The following is a 26,131-nucleotide window of genomic DNA, read 5'->3' on the forward strand; positions in this document are numbered from 1 at the left end:
GCTAATGAAATTAAGTCATATTATTAACAAGAAAAGCAAAACATCTGACTACAGTGGAGGAGTCTACCTAATTACTCTACTATTGCTGTTATTTCATTAACCCCTTCCAGGCGTTTTGTAGAGAGGAACCCTGTTAGTTGAGAAGGGTCAAAGAATACATATGTATTGGATCTATATTTAACAATACATTTACAGGGATATCGTAATTTAAAAAAGGCCTCCTATCATTGTTACTCCTGGTTTAAGAAGCAGGAATTGTCGTCTACGTTTTTGGGTGTCCTTAGTCCAACTCAGGAGTTCTAATACCCTTCTTTCTGTCTCATTCAGCATATAGTTCACATTTTGTCTGAGCAGGAACCAAATTCTGTAACTCACATAAAAAGAGTTAGGGTTGGAACAGCCTCGTAGAAATATTTTAGCAGCTGCTGAATGCTCAGCCTGAACTCTCTTTGTGCCCAGAAACTTCTGCAGGATTGAACTTGGGAGAGTAGTAATTATTTATTTATTTTAATCACTCTTATTCTGCCTATCCCACATACTAGGTGGATCACAAGGAATACACTCATAAAATATCCATTCAAACAGCAACACTTAAAGACGCGATACAATAAAATAGAAACAATATAAAGTATAACCCTGCTTCGGTAAATGTTATTTGAATGGGGAATATGTTATGAAGATAATGTTCTGTTCTCTGTGTCTTTTTAATATGAATGTTTATGTGTAAAGCGTCTAAGGTTAGATGGTATATACATTTTAAAAAATTAAAAATACATTAACTTTTCAGCCTCCTATTAGAGAAAAATGAGGGTGTAGCACTATGCAAATTTTTTGGTCTAAAGATATTATTTTAATGGTGTAAGACAGTGGTCTCAAACTCAAACCCTTTGCAGGGCCACATTTTGGATTTGGCGGTACTTGGAGGGCCTCAGAAAAAAATAGTTAATGTCTTATTAAAGAAATGACAATTTTGCATGAGGTAAAACTCTTTATAGTTTATAAATCTTTCCTTTTGGCTAAGTCTTAATAATAATATTGTCATTTATGGTTAAAAAGACATATGATTAAGAAACTGTTTTATTTTACTTTTCTGATTATGATAAACATACCGAGGGCCTCAAAATAGTACCTGGCGGACCACTGGTGTAAGAGAACAGTAGCCTGCTTTAGCTTTTTTTCCCCCATTATAGGCAGCAAATTTGTTTTGTGGAGTCAGTACCAAAAATATTGCAATCTCTATTTTGTTTACTTTAAAGTAAGTTTTTGCTTCACTAAGAAATGTAAATCATTTGCAAATGTGTCACAGTGACCTACACTATATTCAGTAAATAACAAGCATGTCTCTTCATAAGACAAATTACATCATTCACTGACAAGTCACAGCACCCTAGGCCTAGTTTACTCATTTTGTTTACATATTAGGAAGTTTTTTTTATGCTGTATCATTAGTTTTATGCTGTTCCTTTTTCTTTCTCCTTCATTTTCCATTCTTGAGCTTTGTTTCCATTTGTTGAGTACAGTAATGTACACAGATCTCCACTTTCAGCCTTTTTTCTTCTGTTTAACTAAATTGTATAAGCGGTGGTCTCAAACTCAAACCCTTTGTAGGGCCACATTTTGGATTTGTAGGTACTTGGAGGGCAGCAGAAAAAATAGTTAATGCCTTATAAAAGAAATGACAATTTTTAGATTCCTGAAAAGAGATGGAAGAGGGTTAATGTAGAATATGTTTTGAAGAAATTGCAAGAAACGGGTTCAACTGATCACATCAGGAAGTGGCAGGACCTAGCACTAAAAAAAACATTGCAACAGTTGAAGAACCAGGTAGTGGAATGATGTTATTTAGGTGAGGTGGCCGTGACTATAGGCTTATAACAAATTTATTCAGGGCGATATATTCCAAATGCTATTGAAATTGGTCAAGTTTTGACAGAGTTAAGCAGAAAACAATCTTTGTATGTTTTAGAAACACACATACACACACACACAAACACACACATATATATATATATATATATATATATATATCATAGGTGCCACCGACATGGTGCCCTGTCCCCCCCACCCGGCCCTTACTACAATACTGCCTATTATATATAATAGGTGCAACATATGCATGTGTGTGGTATACCTAAAGATAGTGTCATAAAAGGAGAGAAAAAAACTCTCTCACAAATGTGTAATGTCACCCAAACAAAGAGAGAAAGTCAATATACTTTGAAAAGATTGGATCAAGGATTAAACTTTAAAGATTGGACCAAAAAAGATTGGATAAATTAATTGATCAAAGGACTGAATTGGCCCAATAGGATTGAATCAACAGATTGATTGAAGAACCACACAGCTGATCTTTATAAGGACTCCTTTAGGTTTCTTTGCATCATTCCAAAATAAAGTTAAGTGCCTTTTGGAACATTATGAATATGTGGATGTATATTTTAAAATTTTAGTGATGTTTTCACTTGATATTTTTGCACACAATGAATTAAGTTGTTAATATATTAAAAAAAGATTGAAATAATGTAAAAAATAAATAATAAATTAGGGTTTCAAGACCAAGGGTCTTCTATTCCTTGAAATTTCACTATTAACATATTGACTTTCCCTCTTTGTTTGGGTGTGCTATACCTATGCACCCTGTTGTCAAATTTCTCACTCACTCTCTCTCTCTCTCTAGATATAAATATATATAAATATTCACTTGTGGGGGCACGGTCCTGAGCAGCTTACCAGTGTTCTCCTCTTTTGGGTCACCTGCTTGAGGGTTTGGTGATAAGCTATTAATGCTCAAGCCATTTCACCAGTGAAATTGTGAGCTTCTGGAGCTTTTCAGAGAAGGCAGCCAGAATCTGACCACATTTCTCAATCCAGTTGAGAAATTGAAGGCTGCCACAGAGTTTGCACTGGGCTCAGCACCATCTTGGTCATCCTTCAAGCACAGGATCACAGAAGTATCGCTGGCTTCACTTGAGAAATCAGCAAAGCCTTCCTGATCCCAGAAAAGCTTGTTCTGTTTCTCCTGCAGCTGTGTGGCCCATTCCAACCAAGTCTGACCCAGCGAAGCCTCATACAGATCTAAAAGAGCCTGTGTAATGAAGACATAAGTCTACCAGAAACCCTGCAATGGGAGCAATATTCTGTTCCAGGCTATGTCCCTTTCCCCCATAGCAGCTCCTCAAGTTTTCCACAGGTGCTTCCTGAGGAAGGTGGCGGCCCACTCTGCCCTTCTCGCCACAAACCCTGAAATCATGAGACCATCCCACGAGGCCAAAATTTCGGAGTCCAGGTGAGCTTGCGGACGCTTGACCCAGGCCACATAAAATTCAGCTCTGCACATGCTCAGAATGCTTTTCAGGTGGCTCATATCCAACCCAAACCCGGCAGCTGTCAGCTCCAGAGAGCACCGTATGATCAGAACATTCTTCCCAGTCAGCTCACCATGGGGATAAGCTCGTGGCTGCGCGGGATCGTGTTTCTTCTGCTACTCGGCGGGCAGAAGAAACATGATTCCAGAACCTGACAGGGGTTGGGAGGGAAGAGGGCTGGGGCAATGCCAATTTTGGGGGAGGCCACGGCCATTGTGGCCCCCCCATTCCAACACCTATGATATATATATGGAGAAAAAGAGAAAGTAAGTAAATGCAGTGATTTAAATATAGTATCAACAGTACAAATTCACCATATTTGGTGACTCCTATTATGAGCTGTCCTAAATTCAAATGCTCATCTTATGCGGGCCACAGCTGAATATCGCTGGATCCCACAGAAGCACTAGTTCCTTCCCAGCACCACCCCCCCCCCCACACACACACTTTGGAGGGGGCCGATTAGAGCAGATAATCAGTGGTACTGCCCGGCTTAGTGCCACTGACTTTAAGTGTTTTGGGTGGTGATAGGAGATTTACGAGGGTCACATATCATTATTTTTGAAAGATAGTCAAATATCATCTAGGCCTATGAATTTACCTGAAATTAGGGTCAATTCCTCCTCATCCCCAGAGTGAATATTTCTTTTCCTACCTTCTATACTAGTTCTACATTATATGTTAAATTGGGACACACAAGCTTAATTTTTTTGTAATTTCACATTGAAGTAAATAGGACAATTGGGATTTTTTTTCTGAAATGCATTTGACCTCCTTCTCTCTTGATATACATATATGTATAAATATAGATATAGAACTCCTTTTACATAGGTGCATTAAGCATTTTAGCATGCGCTAACCACACGCTAAACACATGCATTTTAGTCTATAGACGCGTTAGCACGCGCATATATATAGCATGCGCTAAAATGCAAAGCACACCATAGTAAAATAGGGGAATAGTGCTGATATAAGACTTGGAAGTTTGTATATTCTTCTTTTGAATGTTTGCACTTCTGGCATTCTGCATTCAAAGAATTCCAAATGAGGGGTTGCAGCCAGGGTTGCCAGCCATGAGGCACTTAAAAATATTTATGGACCTACCAGACGGGTTTACTTTGGGGCCTTTTTCAAGTACATTTGAAAGCTCTATCTGTGTGCCTTGTCAGAGCTTTGAGACAAGTATGACAAGTTCCTGAAAGGTTCCTTCCATGAAACAGCTGTAGTGAAAATGAAGAAATGCTGCCATCATGTGGCAGGACTGAAGTAACTATGTGTCATAAAACAGGAAACTTCCAGAGGAATGAATCCTGTTTAGACTGTGGCAGCAAAAATGACAGAGGTTAGTGGCAACTTATAGACCAATTAATATTTTCAGACATGAGCTTTCAATAAGAAAATTCAGGAGGAGGAGCCTAGTGGTTAGAGCACTGGGCTGACAACCAGAGAAGTCACATTCAGATCCTACCATCAATGGTGGAGTAAAGGTAGGAAGCATCCAGGGTGGAGGGCCCCCTCCCCCCATCCTCCCTCCTCTCTGCACTCTCCTGCTTCTTCCTGTCCCCCACTCCACACTCACGCTCCCCCTCCCCCCCTACCTGTAAATCTTCGCCAGCATGAGTGGCTTCTCTAGTATGCTCCTCGCACCAGCATTGGATTTCCCTCTGATGTCACTTCCTGGCCTCATGACCCAGAAGTGATTCGGGAGGAACCAGGCTGGCGCGAGCAAAAGGCAGGAGAAGTTGCTTGCGCTAGCAAAGATCTACAGAGGTAAAGGGTGAGGGGAGGGATGACACGAGCAGGGCGTGGTGTGGCGGAGCGGGGCAGAGAGGTGCTGATGCGATCGCTCCCACCCCCTTTACTATACCACTGCCTACTATTGCTCTTTGTGATCTTGGCCAAGTCATTTAACCCTCCCTTGAGGTACTAACGTATAGGTCAATGCAGAAAGTCACATGGCAGAGCCACCCGTAGATGGCTGAGCACAACAGCTTCTGCTGCAGGCTCAAAACTGCACAATGCAGAAAGGTAATCTTATGCAAATGTTATGCACATTAACTGAAGAAAGCCTACTAGGCACATGCCCACAATGGTTGAGCCGTAAACATAGCTTCATGTGTACATGTCTGAAGAAAATGAAAGTTGCCAGCACACATCTGCAGCAGATGTGGCACACATAAATATTACCAGCTTTATTATTTCAATTATTCAAGGAAATCATTGTGCTTACTTACTAATATTCAAATATAATATGTATATTCTCTGCTCATGATATTAATGTTAATAATTAAATATTAAAATTATTTCTTACTACTGTTAATAAGTGCTCAGTCTTTTATCTCCTGCAAGAGAGCCACAGTGAGAGCATTCTGGGACCATAATCGCACTTACTGGTCCCTTGTGTGTTGTATCTGATCTCAGAATTTTTAACATCCAGCCTGTGCTTATATATTTTTTTATTTATTTATAATGCTTTTCTACTAGTAATAATAAATCAAGCACTTATCTTCCCCAGCATGCTGGATGTTCAAAATTCTGAGATCAGATACAACACACAACAAGGGACCAATAAGTGCGATGATGGTCCCAGAATGATCTCACTGTGGCTCTCTTGCGGGAGATAAAAGACTGAGCACTTATTAACAGTGGTAAGATATAATTTTAATATTTAATTATTAACATTAATACCATGAGCAGAGAATATACATATTATATTTGAATATTAGTAAGTAAGCACAATGGTTTCCTTGAATAATTGAAATTAAAAAAGCTGGTAATTAATTTGAAATAGCAATATAATACGTACCGGCACAGGAGAGCTGACCTTCTTAAAAACTAACAGCCCGGAGGAACCTGCCTCTTTCGCGGCCCCCTCTGCACCAAGGAGAGGAGCGTGGGAGCCCTGCTCCGCCCCCCTCCCAACACAGGAGAGCCGACCTTCTTAAAAACTAACAGCCCGGAGGAACCTGCCTCTTTCGCGGCCCCCTCTACACCAAGGAGAGGAGCGTGGGAGCCCTGCTCTGCCCCCCTCCCGACATAGGAGAGCCGACCTTCTTAAAAACTAACAGCCCGGAGGAACCTGCCTTTTTCGCGGCCCCCTCTGCACCAAGGAGAGGAGCGTGGGAGCCCTGCTCCGCCCCCCTCCCGACACAGGAGAGCTGACCTTCTTAAAAACTAACAGCCCGGAGGAACCTGCCTCTTTCGCGGCCCCCTCTGCACCAAGGAGAGGAGCGTGGGAGCCCTGCTCCGCCCCCTCCCGACACAGGAGAGCCGACCTTCTTAAAAACTAACAGCCCGGAGGAACCTGCCTCTTTCGCGGCCCCCTCTATACCAAGGAGAGGAGCGTGGGAGCCCTGCTCCGCCCCCCTCCCAACACAGGAGAGCCGACTTTTCTAAAAACTCATAACCTAACAGCCTACCCAGTTCTCCATCCTGACGTTTATCCAGCTTAGTTATCATAGTCCACCCTTCTCCAAAGACTGGGCCCCACGCCAACCCTCTTCCTCTACTGACTCAAACTACCCAGTTCCTACCCCGACAAAGCTCTCCCCATAAAAAAAATTAATTAATTAATTAAAAAAAAATTTTTTTACAAATTATCTAATCATGAAACCGCCTTCATGGCTCCTTCTCCTCCTGCTCTGCTCCTCTCCCCTCACCACCCCCTGCTTGAAACCTCCTTCCCCCAACCTCCTCGACCCCTCCATTGATTTCAATATCTGCCCTGGCCTCAGAATCCCCACGTTACTGCGCACCAGAAACCATCCCTCCAAAAAAAACCCTCGTAGAGTCAATCATGCATCCCTAAAACCTATCCCCCCCGCAAATCTCCCCAACCTTGCCTCTGAATCGCTCACCCCAGTCCCTACACTCTATTGCAACGCCAGATCCGCTTGCAAAAAGATTCAAATCTTGAAAGACCTACTTGAAGACTCTGACCCGGGATTCCTTTGCATCACGTAATCCTGGATCACAAAAGACGACACATTCACACAAAATGAACTCTGCTCCCAGGGCTATCAAGGTCTCTTCTCTCCCAGAACTAACCGAAAAGGAGGAGGCTTGGCACTAATTCACAAATCATTCTTCGATGTCCAGCTCATCGAAAAGAGCATAAGAACATAAGAACATAAGAAGTTGCCTCCGCTGAGGCAGACCATAGGTCCATCCTGCTCAGCGGTCCGCTCCCGCGGCGGCCCATCAGGCCCATTGACTGAGCAATGGTCTATACCTATCTATACCCCCCAATCCCTTTTTCTTCTAGGAATCTATCCAAACCTTCTTTGAAACCATTTAGTGTTTTCTTGTCTACAACAGCCTCTGGGAGCGCGTTCCATGTATCTACCACCCTCTGAGTGAAAAAGTACTTCCTAGCGTTTGTTCTAAACCTGTCCCCTTTCAATTTCCCCCAATGCCCCCTTGTGCTTGTGGTGCCCATTAATTTGAAAAATCTGTCCCTGTCTACTTTTTCTATGCCCTTCAGGATCTTGAAGGTTTCTATCATGTCTCCTCTAAGTCTTCGCTTCTCCAGGGAGAAAAGTCCCAACTGCTTCAATCTGTCGGTATATGGGAGATTTTCCATTCCCCTTATCAGTTTGGTTGCTCTTCTTTGTACTCCCTCAAGTACCGCCATGTCTTTCTTGAGGTACGGCGACCACTACTGGACACAGTACTCCAGATGCGGCCGTACCATTGCACGATACAGCGGCATGATAACTTCCTTCGTCCTGGTTGTAATACCCTTCTTAATGATACCCAGCATTCTGTTTGCTTTCCTAGAGGCTGTGGCGCACATGAAAATGTCTATTGTTCTATTTCAGTTATGGGGTGATTTTTTTGGTACTTCCATCACTGGATGTCCATTTTCTGACTCAGATGCCCCTCCATAAGTTATGGACTTCTTGTGTGATATTAGATATAGAATTCATATTTCCTATGGATTTTCTCAGTGTATATCAGTTATGGTTTATGTCAAGGGCATGTGATTTCATGTATTTAAAAAGTTCTGCAAACTGTTGTCATAAGAACATAAGAATTGCCGCTGCTGGGTCAGACCAGTGTTCCATCGTACCCAAAAGTCCGCTCACGCAATGGCCCTTAGGTCAAAGACCAGTGCCCTGATTGAGTTTATAAGTACATAAGTAGTCGCCTCCGCCGGGGCAGACCAGAGGTCCATCCAGCCCAGCGGTCCGCTCACGCGGCGGCCCATCAGGCATATTGCCTGGTCAGCGGTCCCTGACTAATTTTATTGCCTACCTCTACAGTTATCTCTAAACCTTCCACTGCTCTTATCTGTACCCCTCAATCCCTTTGTCTTCCAGGAACCTATCCAGGTCATCCTTGAAACCCTGTACTGTGCTATTTCTTATCACGGCCTCCGGAAGGGTGTTCCATGTGTCCACCACCCTCTGTGTGAAAAAGTACTTCCTTGCGTTTGTTTTAAACCTGTCCCCCTTCAATTTCATCGAGTGACCCCTTGTTCTTGTGGTTTCTTTCAAATTGAAAAATCTGTCTTTGTCAACCTTTTCGATGCCCCTCAGGATCTTGAAGGTCTCTATCATATCTCCTCTGAGTCTCTGCTTTTCCAGGGAGAACAGCCCCAGCTTCTTCAGTCTGTCAGTGTATGTAAGGTTTTCCATACCTTTAATCAGTTTAGTTGCTCTTCTCTGGACTCCCTCAAGCATTGCCATGTCCTTTTTGAGGTACGGTGACCAGTACTGTACACAGTATTCCAGATGCGGGCGCACCATAGCCCGGTACAGTGGCAGTATGACTTCCTTCGTTCTAGTCGAGATACCCTTCTTAATGATACCTAACATTTGGTTTGCTTTCCTCGAGGCTGTGGCGCATTGTGCCGACGCCTTCAATGTCGTGTCTACCATCACTCCCAAGTCTCTTTCCAGATTACTGACCCCTAGCATTGATCCCCCCATTTTGTAAGTGAACATCGGGTTCCTTCTCCCTATATGCATGACCTTGCATTTCCCTACATTGAAGCTCATTTGCCACTTTTTCGCCCATTCTTCCAATGTCGTAAGATCCCTTTGGAGATTCTCGCAGTCAACCGTGGTTTCAACCTTGCTGAATAGTTTGGTGTCATCTGCAAATTTGATGACCTCGCATTTTGTTCCCGCCTCCAGGTCGTCAATGAATATGTTAAACAGGAGCGGTCCCAGCACCGATCCTTGAGGAACCCCGCTCGTGACCCCTTGCCAGTCCGAGTAATGGCCCTTTACACCAACCCTCTGCTTCCTGTCTGCCAGCCAGTTTTTGATCCATCGGTGGACCTCCCCGTGCACCCCATGGTTCCATAGCTTCCTGAGCAACCGCTCATGTGGTACCTTATCGAAGGCTTTCTGGAAGTCTAGGTAAATTATGTCTATGGGTTCTCCTTTGTCCACCTGGTTGTTTACCCCCTCAGCCACACCTCTTTAGAATACATGCTAGTCTCGGTCAATGACGAGCTCCAACCTCACCCACTGGGTATCCTACTTCTCTACCGCCCTCCCACCCCTTGGAACAAATCCTCTGAGCTCGTTCTCGAAACCATATCAAATGCCTTCCTCAAATTCCAAAGACTCTTGATCATCGGGGACATCAATCTCCACCTTGATGACAAAACCAACAAGGATACGATCGAACTAAAGAGTTTCCTCACCTCTCTCGGATTTTCCCCCCCTTCACCTTCCCCATCCCATGAAAAGGGACACACCTTAGACCTCATCAGTTTCCTGGACCTTACCACCTACAAAACCTCAGTCAGCGACACCATCTGGGAACAGGTCCCCTGGTCCGACCACTTCCTTGGGACCTTCCGCCTCCCCATTTTCATGTCGCACCTTGGGATTCCTCCCCGCTCCTCTAACTCCATCACTTTTCACAAAAGAATTTCAAGCAACCTGTTCTGGCCAAAATTCCTCAAAGAACTCTCCTCTGCACCTAAGCCTGCAGACCCTGAATCTAACTGGCACAACTGGACCACCCTCTCTGAATCCACCTTCCACTCCCTCGCCCCCCTTTCAACCAAACCTGTCTCCTATCCTCGCAAAGCCCCCTGGTACCTCCCCTACCACAGAGAACTCAAGCAGAAATGTCGAGCCCTGGAGTGCAAATGGAAAAAATCTAACTCCCCCATAGATAGACAAACCTGGAGAGCCAACATTAAGCTCTACAATTCAGCACTAAAAAAAGCAAGGATGAACTTCTACGGCGAGAAAATCTCCAGATCTAATAACCAGAGTAGTACACTTTTCAAAATCTGGCGCTCTTTAACCTCCAAATCAGACTCCACCTCTCTCCCCTCCTCTCCCTCAGCCGAAGCCCTAGCAAAATTCTTCAATGAAAAGGTCACTTCCCTACGATGCTCCTTCCCTCCTGCAGTCTCCTACAACTCCCTGGTATCCACTGACCCCAACCCTACTCTAATGGCCTCCAGCGCTATCCCAGCCGACAGACTCTTGTCTACCTTTGAGCACGTATCCGAATCCCTCACCCTTAAAATCTGTTTCAAACTGAAATCTTGCAATTGTTCTTTAGACCCATTTCCCTCCTACCTCTACGAGGAAATATCCTCTCAGGCCATCTCTTCCATCACCAAACTCTTAAACTCCGCCCTGCATTCGGGCCTATTTTCCCCAGAAATGGGCCATATCGTCTTATCCCCTCTACTGAAAAAACCCGACCTCGACCCCTCTTTACCATCCAGCTATCGCCCAATAGCAAATATCCCTCTCCTAACTAAGATGCTTGAGTCCATCATATCGACCCAACTTTCATCCTACCTTGAGAAATTCTCCATTCTCCTACCTTACCAATATGGCTTTCGCCCCAATTTCAGTACCGAATCCCTATTGATCTCCCTAATCTCCAAGATTCAACAACTTCACTCCCACAACAAGTTCGCCGTCCTCCTGCAATTCGATCTTTCTGCCACTTTCGACGTCGTTCACCACGATATTCTAATTTACCAACTCTCTGAGATTGGCATCTCCTCTACAGTCCTTGAATGGCTCTCAAAATTCCTCCGTTCCCGATCCTACATTGTCAACATGAATGGCACCTCATCCTCTCCCTGGACACCAACCTGTGGAGTCCCGCAAGGTTCTCCTCTATCGCCTATTCTCTTCAACATTTATATGTCCTCTCTAAAACTCCTCCATCTGTCCCCCCTTGAAACAATTTACACCTATGCTGATGACATCCTTGTCCTTCTTGAGACTGATTCAAACCTCACTAATCTCTCAGAGAACATTTCCTCTTGTATCTCGAACCTCCAATCTTGGGCCCACACCGTCCAAATGAAATTGAATGAATCCAAGACAAAACTTCTTTGGCTCGGCCCAAACCTAGCTCACCTACCCACCTCAATCCCGCTGTCCTCTGGCTCCACCCTGCAGCTCGAATTCTCCAGCAAGGTCCTGGGTGTCATTATCGACTCTACTCTGTCCTTCAATGACCACCTCAACTCCCTGGTGAAAAAATGTTATTTCAGCCTTCACATGCTGAGGAAAGTAAGATCTTGTTTCCACCAAAATCACTTTGCCGTTCTCATCCAATCTAGCATCCTCTCCAGACTGGACTATTGCAATTCTATCTTTATAAGCCTAACAAAGAAAAACCTTCACAGACTCCAACGGATTCAAAATGCCGCAGCCAAGCTTATCTTTTCAAAAAGTAAATTCGATCATGTCTCACCGCTCCTCCTCAAGCTTCACTGGCTTCCAGTAATTCTCAGAGTCCATTTCAAATGCATCTGCCTAACCTTCAAGATCGTCCACGGCATCCTCCCTCCACTAATTCCGCTTTCTTGGAACTCCTCAAATCCTAATACCTCCAGACCGACCCAAAAATTGAAGCTATCCTTCCCATCACTAAAAGGCATCTCCCTCCCAGGAATACTGGGAACTTCCCTCCACTTCAGACTCAACGAGCTCTGGAACAACCTCACCTCCCCCCTCCGGAACCTGAGTGCTCTCCAACCCTTCCGTAAACTTCTGAAAACCTGGTTATTCTCAAAAATGTAACCCTTCCACCTCTTTTGACATCCTAGCCCTCTAACTTCCCTCTATCTCAGGTCAACTTGCAGAACAAGGGCACTCTGTCCTCTGCTAAAAAGTTGGCAGATGGCATTCAGGAGTGAGGCTAGAACTGTCTCTATGCTGAAGAGTGGGAGTCATGCAGTATATTGTGCTCTTCTAGGAAGTTAAGAAGCAGATGATATACTAGTCCTTTGAATAACGTCACAAAGAAAGGGATGGAGGCAATGGGGCAGTAGTTTGCAACTGAAGTGATTGGTTTCATTTATTTATTTATTCAATTTTCTATACTGTTCCCCCAGGGGAGCTCAGAATGGATTACAGGTACTTAAGCATTTTTCCCTGTCTATCATGGCAGGCTCACAATCTGTCTAATGTACCTGGGGCAATGGGGGGATTGAGTGACATGCCTAGGGTCACAAAGAGCAGCGTGGGTTTGAGCCCCAAACCTCAGGGTACTGAGGCTGTAGCTTTAACCACTGTGCCACACTCTCCCATGTTCTTAGTTATGGGCAGTGGCGTACCAAGGGAGGGCAGTCCGCCCCAGGTGCAAGCCTTGGGGGGGGGGTGCACAGCCAGCCAGATCCAGGTCCTCTTGCCCTACTGTGCAACTGGACCTGCACCTCCTTCCTTTCCGCCGGTCCGCGCCACTGCAGTCTTACCTCCCTGCTGCTGCTGCTAATCGCCAACAAGAAGTCTTCTTTCCGATGTCAGAATTGACGTCGGAAAGAAGACTTCTTGTCGGCAATTAGCAGCAGCAGCGGGGAGATAAGATTCCAGCAGCACGGACTGAGAGAAAGGAAGGAGAGAGACTTTTTTTTTCCACGGCAGGGAGGGAAGGATGTAGGCAGGCAAGCTAGCTGGCTTTAGCGTGGCAGGGAGGGATGGAGATAGGTAGGCAGGCAGGCAGGCTGGCTTTGGGGGTGGAAAAAATCTGGAAGGCAGTGGAGGACATAAGGAGGCACTGAGGGCACTAAGGACACAGGATGGAGGCACTGGGGGCACTATGGACACAGGACGGAGGCACTGGGGGCACTAAGGACACGGCGAAGGCACTGGGGCACTAAGGACACAGGGCAGAGGCACTGGGGGCACTAAGGACAAAGGACGGCGGCACTGGGGGCACTAAGGACACAGGACGGAGGCACTGGGACACTAAGGACACAGGACGGAGGCACTGGAGGCACTGAGAACACAGGACGGAGGCACTGGGGGCACTAAGGACATGGGAAGGAGGTACTGGGGGCACTAAGGACACAGGAAGGAGGCACTGGGGGCACTAAGGACATGGGAAGGAAGGAGGGAGGGAATAGAAAGGGACAATTGTTGGGCCTGAGTGCAGAAAGAAAGAAATGAAAGAAAGGATGCACAGTCAATTATTAGAATGAAAAAAATAAATGGTCACGTTACCTCTGACTTACTTTCTCTGCAGCAGAGTTGGCAGCTGCGCTGAGGTGCAGGAAGGTCCCGCGATGACTCGTCTGCCGGCTCTGCTCCGAAAGAAGTAAGTTACGTCAGAGAGGGTGCACCCGGAAGACGCAGTCATTGCAGGACTTTGCCGCAACTCCCTGCGTCTGCCGGGTCCACCCCCCTCCAACATAACTTACTTCTTCTGGAGCAGAACCAGCAGACGAGTCATCGCGGGACCTTTCAGCATGCGGCTGCCGAGTCCGCACCTGAGCAAGTACGTCGGAGTGGGGTGGACTGACAGCATGAAAGGACCTTGCTGCATGAAGGGAGAGAAAGGATCAGGACTGCTGGAATGGAAGAGTGGTGGAGGGAAAGAAAGGGGGCAGGGTGGTATGGAAGGGTGGTGCTGATGGAATTGATGTACAGAGAAAGGGGAGAGACATAAGGGGGAAGGATATTGGAGGAAAAGAAAGGGGGCGGATGCTGATTGAAGAGGGGTGGATGGAGAGAGAAAGGGCAGACATTGGATGGTAGTGGGGAGCCTATGCTGGATGGAAGTGCAGATGGGAGAGATAAGGGAGCAAATGCAGGAAGGAAATGGGTGGAGAGAAAGAGGGGAGTACTGTAGACGCTGGATGGAAGTGGACAGAGGAGAAGGTACTAGATGGAAGGGTTAGAGAAAGAGTGTGCATGATGGAAGGAGGGAATAAATAAAAGGAGGGCACATGATGGGGAGAAAAGGATTGAGTTAGGGAAACACTGGAGGGTTGAGAGAAATAGGTGGCAGTAAAAAAGGAAATTGATAAGAGGGTAGTAAGAATGTAATCTAGACAAATGCAGAAAATAAATTGAAAAGGAAAATGAGGGAAAAAAGGGAAAGGGATTGCAGAGGAGAGGTGTGGGAGAGGGAAGGAGAGGAGAGGAGAGAGATGCCAGACCAATGGAGGTGAAAGGAGAGATGGAAGGGGGAGGCATACAGTTTCTGGAAGGGGCATAGAAGGAGAGAAGATGCCATATAGGGGAAGAGAGACAGCAGACAGTGGATGGAAGGAAGAGAGTAACAAGATGAGGAAAGCAGAAACCAGAGAAGAGAAAGGTAGAACAAAAATTTTCTATTTATTTATTGCTTTAGGAGACATGTGTCACTGTTTCTGTGGTGCATTGTATGCAGAGTCCAGCTTCTTGCTGGTTCAATTTAACCTTTGTCTATGTATTTCTATTTTATCCCTCCTTTTACAAAACTGTGAAGCGTTTTTTAGCACCAGCCGTGGTGGTAGCAGCTCTGATGCTCAGAATTCTATGAGCATCAGAGCTGTTACCTCCGTAGCTAAAATCCACACTACAGTTTTGTAAAAGAGGGAGGGGTTAGTTTGTGATTACATATTCCATACTAGGCGAATGTGTGTTCTGTGTGTTTGAAAGGCATGGTTTTTTGTTAGGATTGACTGCAGGATTGATCTGTACTAGTCTGGCTTGTTTAGTTTTATAATGGGTGTATTGATATTGTATTGCTCATTGCAGTATGTAAGATGCTGCCTTTTCCTAGGTACTCATATGTGACGTCATGTGTGGTACTTTTCCTAGGTACTCATGTGTGGATTGTTACTAAAAATCATGTTTTCATACAGATTGGGGGTGTCAAAAAATGATGGGCCCCGGGTATCACACATGCTAGGTACAGCAACAAAAAACCCAGATATATTGAAAATAAAACGTATGACCAATAAACTCTTTCAATATAGACAAGTAGGATGTTCAGAACAGGAGTGAAGAACAATGAAAAACTCAATGTCAGATAAAAATGAAGGAAAAAGCCTCAGAAAGGGCCCTCCCACCTCCACCAAAGTGGATAGCAAATGGTGGTTAAGCGGTAACCTCACTGGCAAAAAACCAATAAATACTGAACATCTGAGCATTTAAACCATGCTTCACTACAATAATAAAACTGATAGAGGAAAAATCCACTTATCTTCTGCTGATCGGCACACCGACGAGGCCAACGTTTCACCGAAAGGCTACATCAGGGTGTGACCCGACCAATCAGGCTTCTGAAAGACATAAAGAAAACAGAAAAAACTGTATCACTTCCTCTTCTTATCTTCTTAATGCATAAAACAGATGAACATACCTTACAGAAGGAAGCCAAAGCGCCTCATAAGTCTGAAAACAGCTCCCACGGAGTGACTCGGAGGTCTTGGTTTTAAAGCACTCCGGGTGAAACACATCAAATCCGGAAGTGCGTCAAAAACAGAGCAGCTGATATTTAAGATCGAAATTAACAAAAACTCCGATGTGAAAAAAATTTTGATAATAAATGTGTACTGAAAACCAAAACCCACACTTTTAACACTTTTTATCTTGTTTTTGATTATGTTTTGTTATTTTTATTTATAGATTTTTATTTTTATGCTTAGTGTATTATTATCTAAAAATAAAGAAAAAGTGAGGAGAAGATGTAATATAGGAAAGAATCTAGTAAAAAGCACACCAGTCCAATTTTTGATTTAATCCCACAGGTTCCTAGAAACAGGGACGAAGTGTGAGATAATAAAACTTGCAGATGACACCAAACTATTTAGGGGAGCTCGGACTAAAGAGGACTGTGAGGAATTGCAAAGGGACTTGAACAAACTAGGGGAATGGGCGACAAAATGGCAAATGAAGTTCAACGTTGAGAAATGTAAAGTATTGCATGTGGGAAGCAGAAACCCGAGGTACAACTATACGATGGGAGGGATGTTATTGAATGAGAGTACCCAAGAGAGGGACTTGGGGGTAATGGTGGACATGACAATGAAGCCGATGGCACAGTGCGCGGCGGCCGCTAAGAGAGCGAATAGAATGCTAGGTATAATCAAGAAGGGTATTACAACCAGGACGAAAGAAGTTATCCTGCCGCTGTATCGGGCGATGGTGCGCCCACACCTGGAATACTGCGTCCAGTTTTGGTCGCCATACCTTAAGAAGGATATGGCGTTACTCAAGAGAGTTCAGAGAAGAGCGACACGTCTGATAAAAGGGATGGAAAACCTTTCATACGCTGAGAGATTGGAGAAACTGGGTCTCTTTTCCCTGGAGAAGAGGAGACTTAGAGGGGATATGATAGAGACTTATAAGATCATGAGGGGCATAGAGAGAGTAGAGAGAGACAGATTCTTCAAACTTTCAAAAAATAAAAGAACAAGAGGGCATTCGGAAAAGTTGAAAGGGGACAGATTCAATATAAATGCCAGGAAGTTCTTCTTTACCCAATGTGTGGTGGACACTTGGAATGCGCTTCCAAAGGACGTTATAGGGCAGAATACAGTACTGGGATTTAAGAGAGAATTGGACATTTTCCTGCTGGAAAAGGGAATAGAAGGGTATAAATAGAGGATTACTGCTCAGGTCCTGGACCTGTTGGGCCGCCACGTGAGCGGACTGCTGGGCAAGATGGACCTCAGGTCTGATCCAGCAGAGGCATTGCTTTTGTTCTTATGTTTCTCACTATTTAGCAGATGAATCCAGAATTGCTCAGCTTGTAGTAGTCTGAGAGGTCGATTGTTTATTTCCTCACCAATATGATCAATGACACAGCAATGTAACTCACTGAATACATGATTTTGTTCCATGCAATGAACCACAAAGGGAGCTTGAATCTTATTATTGTGTAAACAGCTCTTATGTTCAGTGATACGTCTCCTGAATGAACAAGTGGTTTGCCCTACATTATATTTTCAGACAAGGACAAATAATTACATACACTATGAAAGTTGTGGTACATGAAGTTAGATTTTCAGATCATAAGTTTTACCTGTGCCTGGATGTAAAAAAGTATTGGTTAACTCCAGTGTTACGGCACAGGTCATGCAGGCCCCACATTTAAAATGCCCGGTGTTGGTATTTAAAGAGTCTATTGGTAACTGACTGACATCAGACGGGCTTAGCAGTTCCTTAAGGTTCTTATGTCGCATAAATGCAATCCTGAAGTGAGTTGCAATGAATGTAGGGTTTAACTCCATAACTTCCCAATGTTTTCGTAGGATCCTTGTTATTGCATTCATTCTAGGGGATATTGTAAAATGCATGTAGCTATGTCATCGTCACTGGATTTGTCTTTTGAAAAAAATAAAAGGTCCCTGTTTAAATATTTTGCCCTTTTATATGTTTTCTTCAGAATAGGGCCCGGATATCCTCTGGTTTTCAATCTCGTATAAAGATGTTTACTTTGCAATTTAAAATCAGTGACATCGGAACACAAACGACGATATCTGAAGAACTGAGATGTTGGCAGGCTACGTTTCAGTGGTGCAGGATGATTGCTAGAGAAGTCTAAAAATATATGTAGGGCAAACCACTCGTTCATTCAACTACACTATACATTCTTACCACAACCTCTGGCAATGTGTTCCAGAGTTTAACTATTCTCTGAGTGAAAAAAAATTTCCTTCTATTGGTTTTTAAAGTATTTCCCTGTAACTTCATCGAGTGTCCCCTAGTCTTTGTAATTTTTGACAGAGTGAAAAATCGATCCACTTGTACCCATTCTACTCTACTCAGGATTTTGTAGACTTCAATCAGCTGTCTCTTTTCCAAGCTGAAGAGCCTTAACCTTTTTTAGTCTTTCCTCATACGAGAGGAGTTCCATCCCCTTTATCATCTTGGTCGTTTTTCTTTGAACCTTTTCTAGTGTCGCTATATATTTCTTGAGATAAGGAGACCAGAATTGAATGCAGTACTCCAGGTGAGGTCGCACCATGGAGCAATACAAAGGCATTATAACATTCTTAGGTTTGTTGTGCTTGTATTCTATTTAAACTCCTGTTACTCTGTCTTATTTATGTTTGATCTCCATTTACCCCTGTGCTGTTTATTAAGATGTTTAAATTTATGTTGCGTTGACATTCGAAGTTACATACTATTTTATAGTGCAGGAGCAGGCAAACTTGGTCCTCAAGGGCTGAAATCCATTCATGTTTTCCAATTTTCCCTAATGAATATGCATGAGATTTATTTGCATGCACTGCTTCCATCATATGCAAATCTTATGCATATTCATTAGGGGAAATCCTGAAAACTGGACTGGATTGCACCCCTCGAGGACTGAAGTTGCCTACCCCTGTTATAGTGCGTACTGTTATCTGAATGTTTTTTTACTGTCTTTATAGCATATTGCCCATGCCTGGATTTTATTTTCTGTACACCACAGAGGGTAAATTTCTTCAAAATTTTAAAAAATAAATCGTATGAATCAATGACCTGTAAGAATCAATAATAACAAGACCTGAAATGCCCTACTAATAAAGATGACAGAGACGAGCACATCAAACAAATTTGGGTATGCTTGGGATGGATATAGAAGGCATTGGTGGAATAGAACTGAGAGGTCAGGAAAAAGACAAAATGGAAGAGTGAATTGGTATTGTGTTGTGTATAGGAATTCATTTGTTTATCTACCCAAAGTGGATGAATTTCAACTGGACAGAATAGAAGGGCTAATTTGGGCTTTATCTACCATTGTCCCAGTCCATTAAAGCGTACACGTGCAATAATACCCAAAGAGCATAAACGTAACACGTTTGTTTATGTTTATTCAGTGCTTGATATACTGCTGTTTCTAAGCAACAGGTCACAGTGGTTAACACAATATAGACTATCACGTACTTTAAGTATTTTCCCTGTCTGTCCCAGCGTACTCACAATCTAACTTTGGTACCTGGGTCAATGGAGGGGTTGAGTGACTTGCTCAGGGTTACAAGGAGTGGTGCTGGGATCAAACTCACAGCCTCAGCATCAGCAAAAAAGAAGTCTCTGTTCTTTTCTGAAATTTACTTTATTTAATAAATGTAGCTACAGTAATTTACTCACAGTTTGTAGATTCTCAGAAGCTTGTCATTCTGAGGCAAGAGACTTCATAGTTCTAAAAGCTGTACCAGTGGGTGGAGGTGGAAATTTGAAGAGAAAGATGTTTTATGGCAAGTGGGAGAGTCATCAGGTAGATGAAGGTAGTTCCAAAGGTGAGATGATGAGCTCTGTAATATTGTGGTAAGAAGACAAATTCACTCTAGGGAAGCAAAAAGGCATGTGGTTCAGAGGCAAGATGGAAATGTCTATCTTGTAAGGGACAGAGGAACCAAATAAAATACCCACAAGGCCAGAGGGTGAGGTGAAGAGACCAATGGGGAAAGAGGCTGAGACCAGATTACAGAGAAAGTCATAGAGAGTAGTCTTTGATTGGAGAGAGAGGTCATACCCTTGCTGACCCATCAGAGCAAAAAATAGTAGAGCTAATCAGGTACTAACAGCAACCCAAGGACTCAAGCTTGGCTGGGAGAAAGAGGAGGTCTTTGCAGAAGAAAAGACCACTAGCAGTAAAGCTTATACAGAAAGGCAAGGGTGCCTGCAGTACATATGAGACTACATTACACACCGTGCATTGCTTGCATATTGTGGCAGGAAGTGACTGCAGCACTAAAATTCTAGGAAGTAAGAAGAGCATTAAACACATTTTAGAGCTATACTATAAAGGCTGCTGGGGGCAGAACAGCCATCATCTACTTGTTACTGTGTAAATATATAAATATTAGAAGATAAAGAGAATGAAAGAGTGAGAAATAAAGGCGAAAGCATTTTCGTCATCCCATCAGCTAAAACAATAAACTTTTGATGGTTTGTTTCTGCAGTGTGACTGAACCTCCACTCCCAAAGAAATCACTGTCACGTTCACAGGAACGAATCCTGGAGGCTGAAGAGAAAAAGGGAGAGAAGAAGGAGAATCGTGGCAGTAAGGTGTTCGGGTATCGTAAGCAGGATCCCCGCCCATCAGTCCTGGAGGTTCATGAACTAAAGGTAATAGACCTGAGAAATGAAATAAACCTCTCCCATAAATCATGCATCCAGTGACTGTGAATCACCTCCCAAGGCATCTTTCATTGTTTTGGTTGTCATATCTTTCATCTTGAAAAAGCAGAGTTACTAACCTGTAACAGGAGTTATCCAAGGACAGCAGGCAAATATTCTCACATATGGGTGACATCATCCATGGAGCCTGGTACGGACAGTGCTAAAGTGTACAGTCACTTTAAAAAATTTTCAGTCTCAAGACTGCCCATACCAGAATGTGCCAGTGCCTTCCCATCCAAAGTCGGCTCACGGGACTGTCAGTTTAGTAAGAAAGCCAATGAGGGGAGGTGGGAGGATTGTAAGAATATCTGCCTGCTGTCCTTGGATAACACCTGTTACAATTAAGTAACTGTGGTTTATTCCAGGACATGCGAGCAGTATATTCTCACATGTGGGACTCCCCAGCTGCCAGGGTCATGCTTCTGAGCCTGACGTAAGCAAAAAAAAAAAAAAAAAAGGAATGGATGGACATTGGCATCTAAATGGAGATCAGATTTTGTAGAACTGCTTGGCCGAACGAACTATCCCGGCGGGAATGATTCTCCAAACAGTAATGGGATGTGAATGTATGAATTGAGGACCAAGTGGTTCCTTTACAGATGACCTCAATGGGAATAGAATATAGATGAGCTACTGAAGTTGCCATTGCTCGCAGTGGCGTAGTAAGGGTAGGAGGCGCCCAGGGCAGTGGCACCCCCTCTCTCCCCCCCTCTGAGCCCCTGCACCCTCCTCTCTGCTCCCCCGCGCCTTCTGTGCCTCCCCTGCTCCTTCCCATCCCCATTCCACACTTGTGCTCTCCTCCCACCCCCGTATCTCTTAATCTTCGCCAGCATGAGTGACTTCTGCAAGCATGCTTCTTGCACCAGCGTTGGATTCCCTCTGATGTCACTTCCTGGCCCCATGACTCGGAAGTGATTCAGAAGGGAACCAGGCTGGTGCAAGCAACAGGCAGAAGTTTGTTCTAGTGAAGATAATATGGAGGTACAGGGATGAGGGTGAGGGATGGTGCAAGGGTGGTGTGGTGTGGCAGGGTGGGGTGGAGTGGTACCAGCGCCCCCATTGACTTGGCACCTGGGACGGTCCACACCCCCCCACACACACTGTCCGTACTACAACACTGATTGTTCGAACCTTATGTGCAGTGACATGATCTCCAATGTCATCACAGCCTGAGCAAAGCATAGAAACATAGAAACATGATAGCAGATAAAGGCCAAATGGCCCATCTAGTCTCCTCATCCGCAGTAACCATTATCTCTTTCTCTCCTCTGAGAGATCCCACGTGCCTATCCCAGGCCTTCTTGAATTCACACACAGTTTCTGTCTCCACCACCTCTTCTGGGAGACTGTTCCATGCATCTACCACCCGTTCTGTAAAATAGTATTTCCTTAGATTACTCTGGAGCCTATCACCTCTTAACTTCATCCTATGCCCTCTCATTGCAAAGTTTCCTTTCAAATGAAAGAGACTCGACTCATGCGCATTTACATTACATAGGTATTTAAACGTCTCTATTATATCTCCCCTCTCCCCCAAATTATACAGATTGAGATCTTTAAGTCTGTCCCCATACACCTTATCATGAAGACCACACACCATTTTAGTAGCCTTCCTCTGGACTGACTCCATCCTTTTTATATCTTTTTGAAGGTGCGGCCTCCAGAATTGTACACATTATTCTACATGAGGTCTCACCAAAGTCCTAAACAATGTCTCCTTTTTCCTACTGGCCATACATTTCCCTATGCAACCTAGCATCCTTCTAGCTTTTGCCATCACCTTTTCAACCTGTTTGGCCACATTAAGATCATCACATGCAATTACACCCAAGTCCTGCTGTTCTGTCATGCACATAAGTTCTTCACCCACTAAACTGTACCGTTTCCTTAGGTTTTTGCTGCCCAAATGCATGACCTTGCATTTCTTAGCATTAAATTTTAGCTGCCAAATTTTAGACCATTCTTCAAGCTTTGCCAGGTCATGCTATTCACACCACACGGCAAGTCTACTCTATTGCAGATTTTGGTATTATCCACAAAGAAGCAAATCTTACCTGACAACCCTTCAACAATATTGTTTATAAGAATGTTAAAAAGAACAGAATTTTGAGGCCAAAGGAGATACAGTCTGTGAGCCTTGTTGAGATGGTTCTCTTAGTGACAGGAGTTCTAAGTCTCTTTGAATCAAAGGATATGAACAGTTGAGTGGAAGTTCTGTGCAATCCAAATAATAAGTGAGAGCACTTTTATAGTCCAATGTGTGGAGTGTGGCCTCACCAGGATGAGAATGTGATCTTGGAAAGATTATGAATTGATTCAGATGAAACTTGGAAACAATTTTCATGAGAAACCTTGGATGAGTGCAAAGAACAACTCTATCTTGATAAAATGTTGTATAAGGTGAATCTGAGACAAGTGCCTGAAGCTCATTGACTCGATGTGCAGATGTGATGCAGACTAGAAAAACTACCCGTATTTTTTGCTCCATAAGACGCACTTTTTCCATCACCAAAAAGGGGATGAGAACTGACAGGCAGCCATTCGGAGCGGGACCAAGCTTGCACGCAAAAAGCGTGCGCCTGCCTCTTGCTGGCTAGCTGGCTGGCTTGGGACTGGATGGGGGCTGGCTGGCTGCCACTACATGTGCCTACCATTAGACGTGCCCATCACTAGACGTGCCCTGTACCCTGTCCTGGCCTACCACTAAACCACCAGAGGGGGAACAGAGTGCAGGGCACACCATTTGGTTCAGATTATTTTTTGTAATTTTTTCCTCCTCTACAGGTGGGTGCATCTCATGGTCAGGTACATCTTATAGAGCGAAAAATACAGTACTTTCCAAGTTGGTAGCTTGAGAGATGTGAATGAAAGTGATTCAAATGGAGACTTCATCAAAGTGGAAAGCACATTAAGATTCCAAGGAACTAGAGGAGGCCTGATTGGTGGTTTGGTATGCAAAAGGCCTTTCATGAATCTGAATACTAAAGGATGAACAAATAATAAATATTTTTTTATCCGTAAGTGTATGAAAATCTGTAACAGCACTGAGACAAACTCTGACTGAAATAGTTTTGAGTACAGAGTTAGAAAGATTTAGATTAGAAGATAGTCTAGAACCAATAGAAGGGGACAAGTGATCAGGTCTAGTGAATGGAGGCTACACCACACTGTGAAATGAGTCCACTTAAAATGATAGCAGCGGTGAGTGGAGGGTTTTCTAGAAGCTTCAATGATGGCTGACACTGGTGCAGAGAGTGTGAAAGCATCTATTTGCTGGGAAAGAGATACCATGCTGTGAGTGCTAGTGAATGTAGATTGGGATGGAACAGAGATCCTTTGTACTGTGTCATTAAGGTTGGAAAAATTTGCAGTGTGATGGGTTCCCAGACACTGATTTACAGGAAGAGATGAAACCATGGTTGGCATGGCCACTGAGGTGCTGGATCAGCATTGATGCCTGCCATGTTTAAAAGAGTGTTCAACTAGAAACAATTTTGCCACGCCCTGAAGAAGTATTGCTATACAAATCATGCATGTCGGCTCTGGTAGCTAATTCTGGTATCGGCTAATTCTGAACCGGGAGTCTAAAACAGTGGTTCCTAACCCTGTCCTGGAGGACCCCCAGGCCAGTCGGGTTTTCAGGATAGCCCTAATGAATATGCGTGAGAAAGATCTGCATATAATGGAGGTGACAGGCATGCAAATCTGCTCCATGGGAACCACTGCTCTAAAAGATAAGTCCTATGAAATTTCAATATTATTGATTTAAGCATCATAATCTGATATTAATTATGTAAAAAAAAAAGATATAAAGAAAATAAAAATATAAAATAAGAGATTGAGCGATCACTAAATAATAAAATTAATGATGAATTGGTATAGGAGCCTATGAGGAAGCATTAGCGGCAACATAGCCCCTGGAACTAATACTTTGTGTATTTGGGGTGCCACTTCTGATGGTTCTACAATACCAATTGAGAATTCTCTGGGAAGTTAAGTGAAATTAAGTTAAGCAAAAATTTGCATACTTTGATGACCATGAGTATCAGAGTGGCTTGTTCTTGGCAAAATTTGATTAGAGTTTTCCTGAGTAGAAAAACTGGAGGGAAAGCGTAAAGGAAGTTGTCCTGCCAGTCGAGCAGAAAGGCATCAGACGACTTTTCAATGGGATTTGAAAAGCTTCCACCTCAGGATCGCGTCGGGAGGGCATCTGTGCATGCGAGGATGCAACATGGTGATGTCATGTGCATGAGTGTGATGTCATCGTGTCATACCTGGGAGGGTTCTGATGCAATCCTTGAGGGAGAAATATGTCTGTGCTTCTTAGCTTTCTTTCAAACTGCTCCCGATGGAGGCAAAGGAGATGGAGTAGTAGGTGGAGGCAGCAGTGTTTTTGGTGCTGAAGTCGATGTCATTGGTGCTTGGTGAGCATCAACGTCAGAGTCAGCAGACATGGTCAATGTTCCTGGTGTCCCAAAATGCTTTTTGTATTGGGTTTTGAGTGATCTTTTATGCAATTTGGAGCAAAGGGTGCAAGAAATGTCATGGTGCTCGGGACCCAAGCACTGAACACACCAATTATGTGGGTCATTGGCTAAGATGGTCCAATTGCATTGAGTATACCGCTTAAAGATGTTTGGAGAATTTGACATCGAGGGGAACACCACCGACACTAGATCGAAGGATTCAATGGTCTGTCTGGATGCCCAGATATGTCTGGGAACCCTACTCATGCAGAACATGGACAGACTGCAATGAAGCCCATAGGAATTGAATAGGCTGTGTCACATTTGTCACGAAGGGGCCCCAAGGTAAGAAAGACAGATGGAGAAAAGCAGAAATCAGAGCCTGGGATCAACATAATTAGAAAAGTAAAATGACCAAACAACAAAGGTAGAAAAAAGAATTTTATTTTCAATTTTGTGAACGGAATATCAATTTTTACAATGTACATCTGCAATCTTTGGGCCCAATATTCAAAAACAGCTAGGCTCCTAAATTTGTGGTTTGTTTTCAGCCTAACCAGTCAATATTCAGCCGGTAACAGTGAGCATTTTTTAAACAACATTCAGTATCTGGGTTAGCAGAGACACCTAGAAGTTTTAATTTAATTTAACATTGTTATTCCACTCTATCAGAATACCAGCTCAAGGCAGATTTGAATCAACTATGCATATAATTCAACATTAAATTAACATAATTGCAGAATGAATAAACATAATTGGTGACACTAATTACATCTATAGTCACTTGATCAATTACTTATTAAAATTAACAATGACAGAAAACTATGAATAGCATAAAATAACAATTGGTCATTTTAGAAACATGATGGCAGATAAAGGCCAAATGGCCCATCCAGGCTGCCAATTCGCAGCATCCACTATCTCCTCTCACTAAGAGATCCTACGTGCTTGTCCCAAGCTTTCTTGAATTCAG

The 26,131-nt window shown here is 43.7% G+C and overlaps 1 protein-coding gene across 1 annotated transcript in view; it reads left to right on the top strand.

Moving 5' to 3' along the window:
• Positions 1–26,131, top strand: part of LOC117365127 (dedicator of cytokinesis protein 2-like) — a 1,549,644-nt gene that overhangs the window by 1,507,127 nt on the left and 16,386 nt on the right. The window contains exon 49 of the mRNA XM_033955120.1: positions 20,473–20,638. Within this exon, the coding sequence (XP_033811011.1) occupies positions 20,473–20,638 (166 nt within the window). The remainder of the gene's footprint in view (positions 1–20,472; positions 20,639–26,131) is intronic.

The sequence above is a fragment of the Geotrypetes seraphini genome, chromosome 1 (assembly GCF_902459505.1).
Source record: "Geotrypetes seraphini chromosome 1, aGeoSer1.1, whole genome shotgun sequence".
Classification (NCBI taxonomy): domain Eukaryota; kingdom Metazoa; phylum Chordata; class Amphibia; order Gymnophiona; family Dermophiidae; genus Geotrypetes; species Geotrypetes seraphini.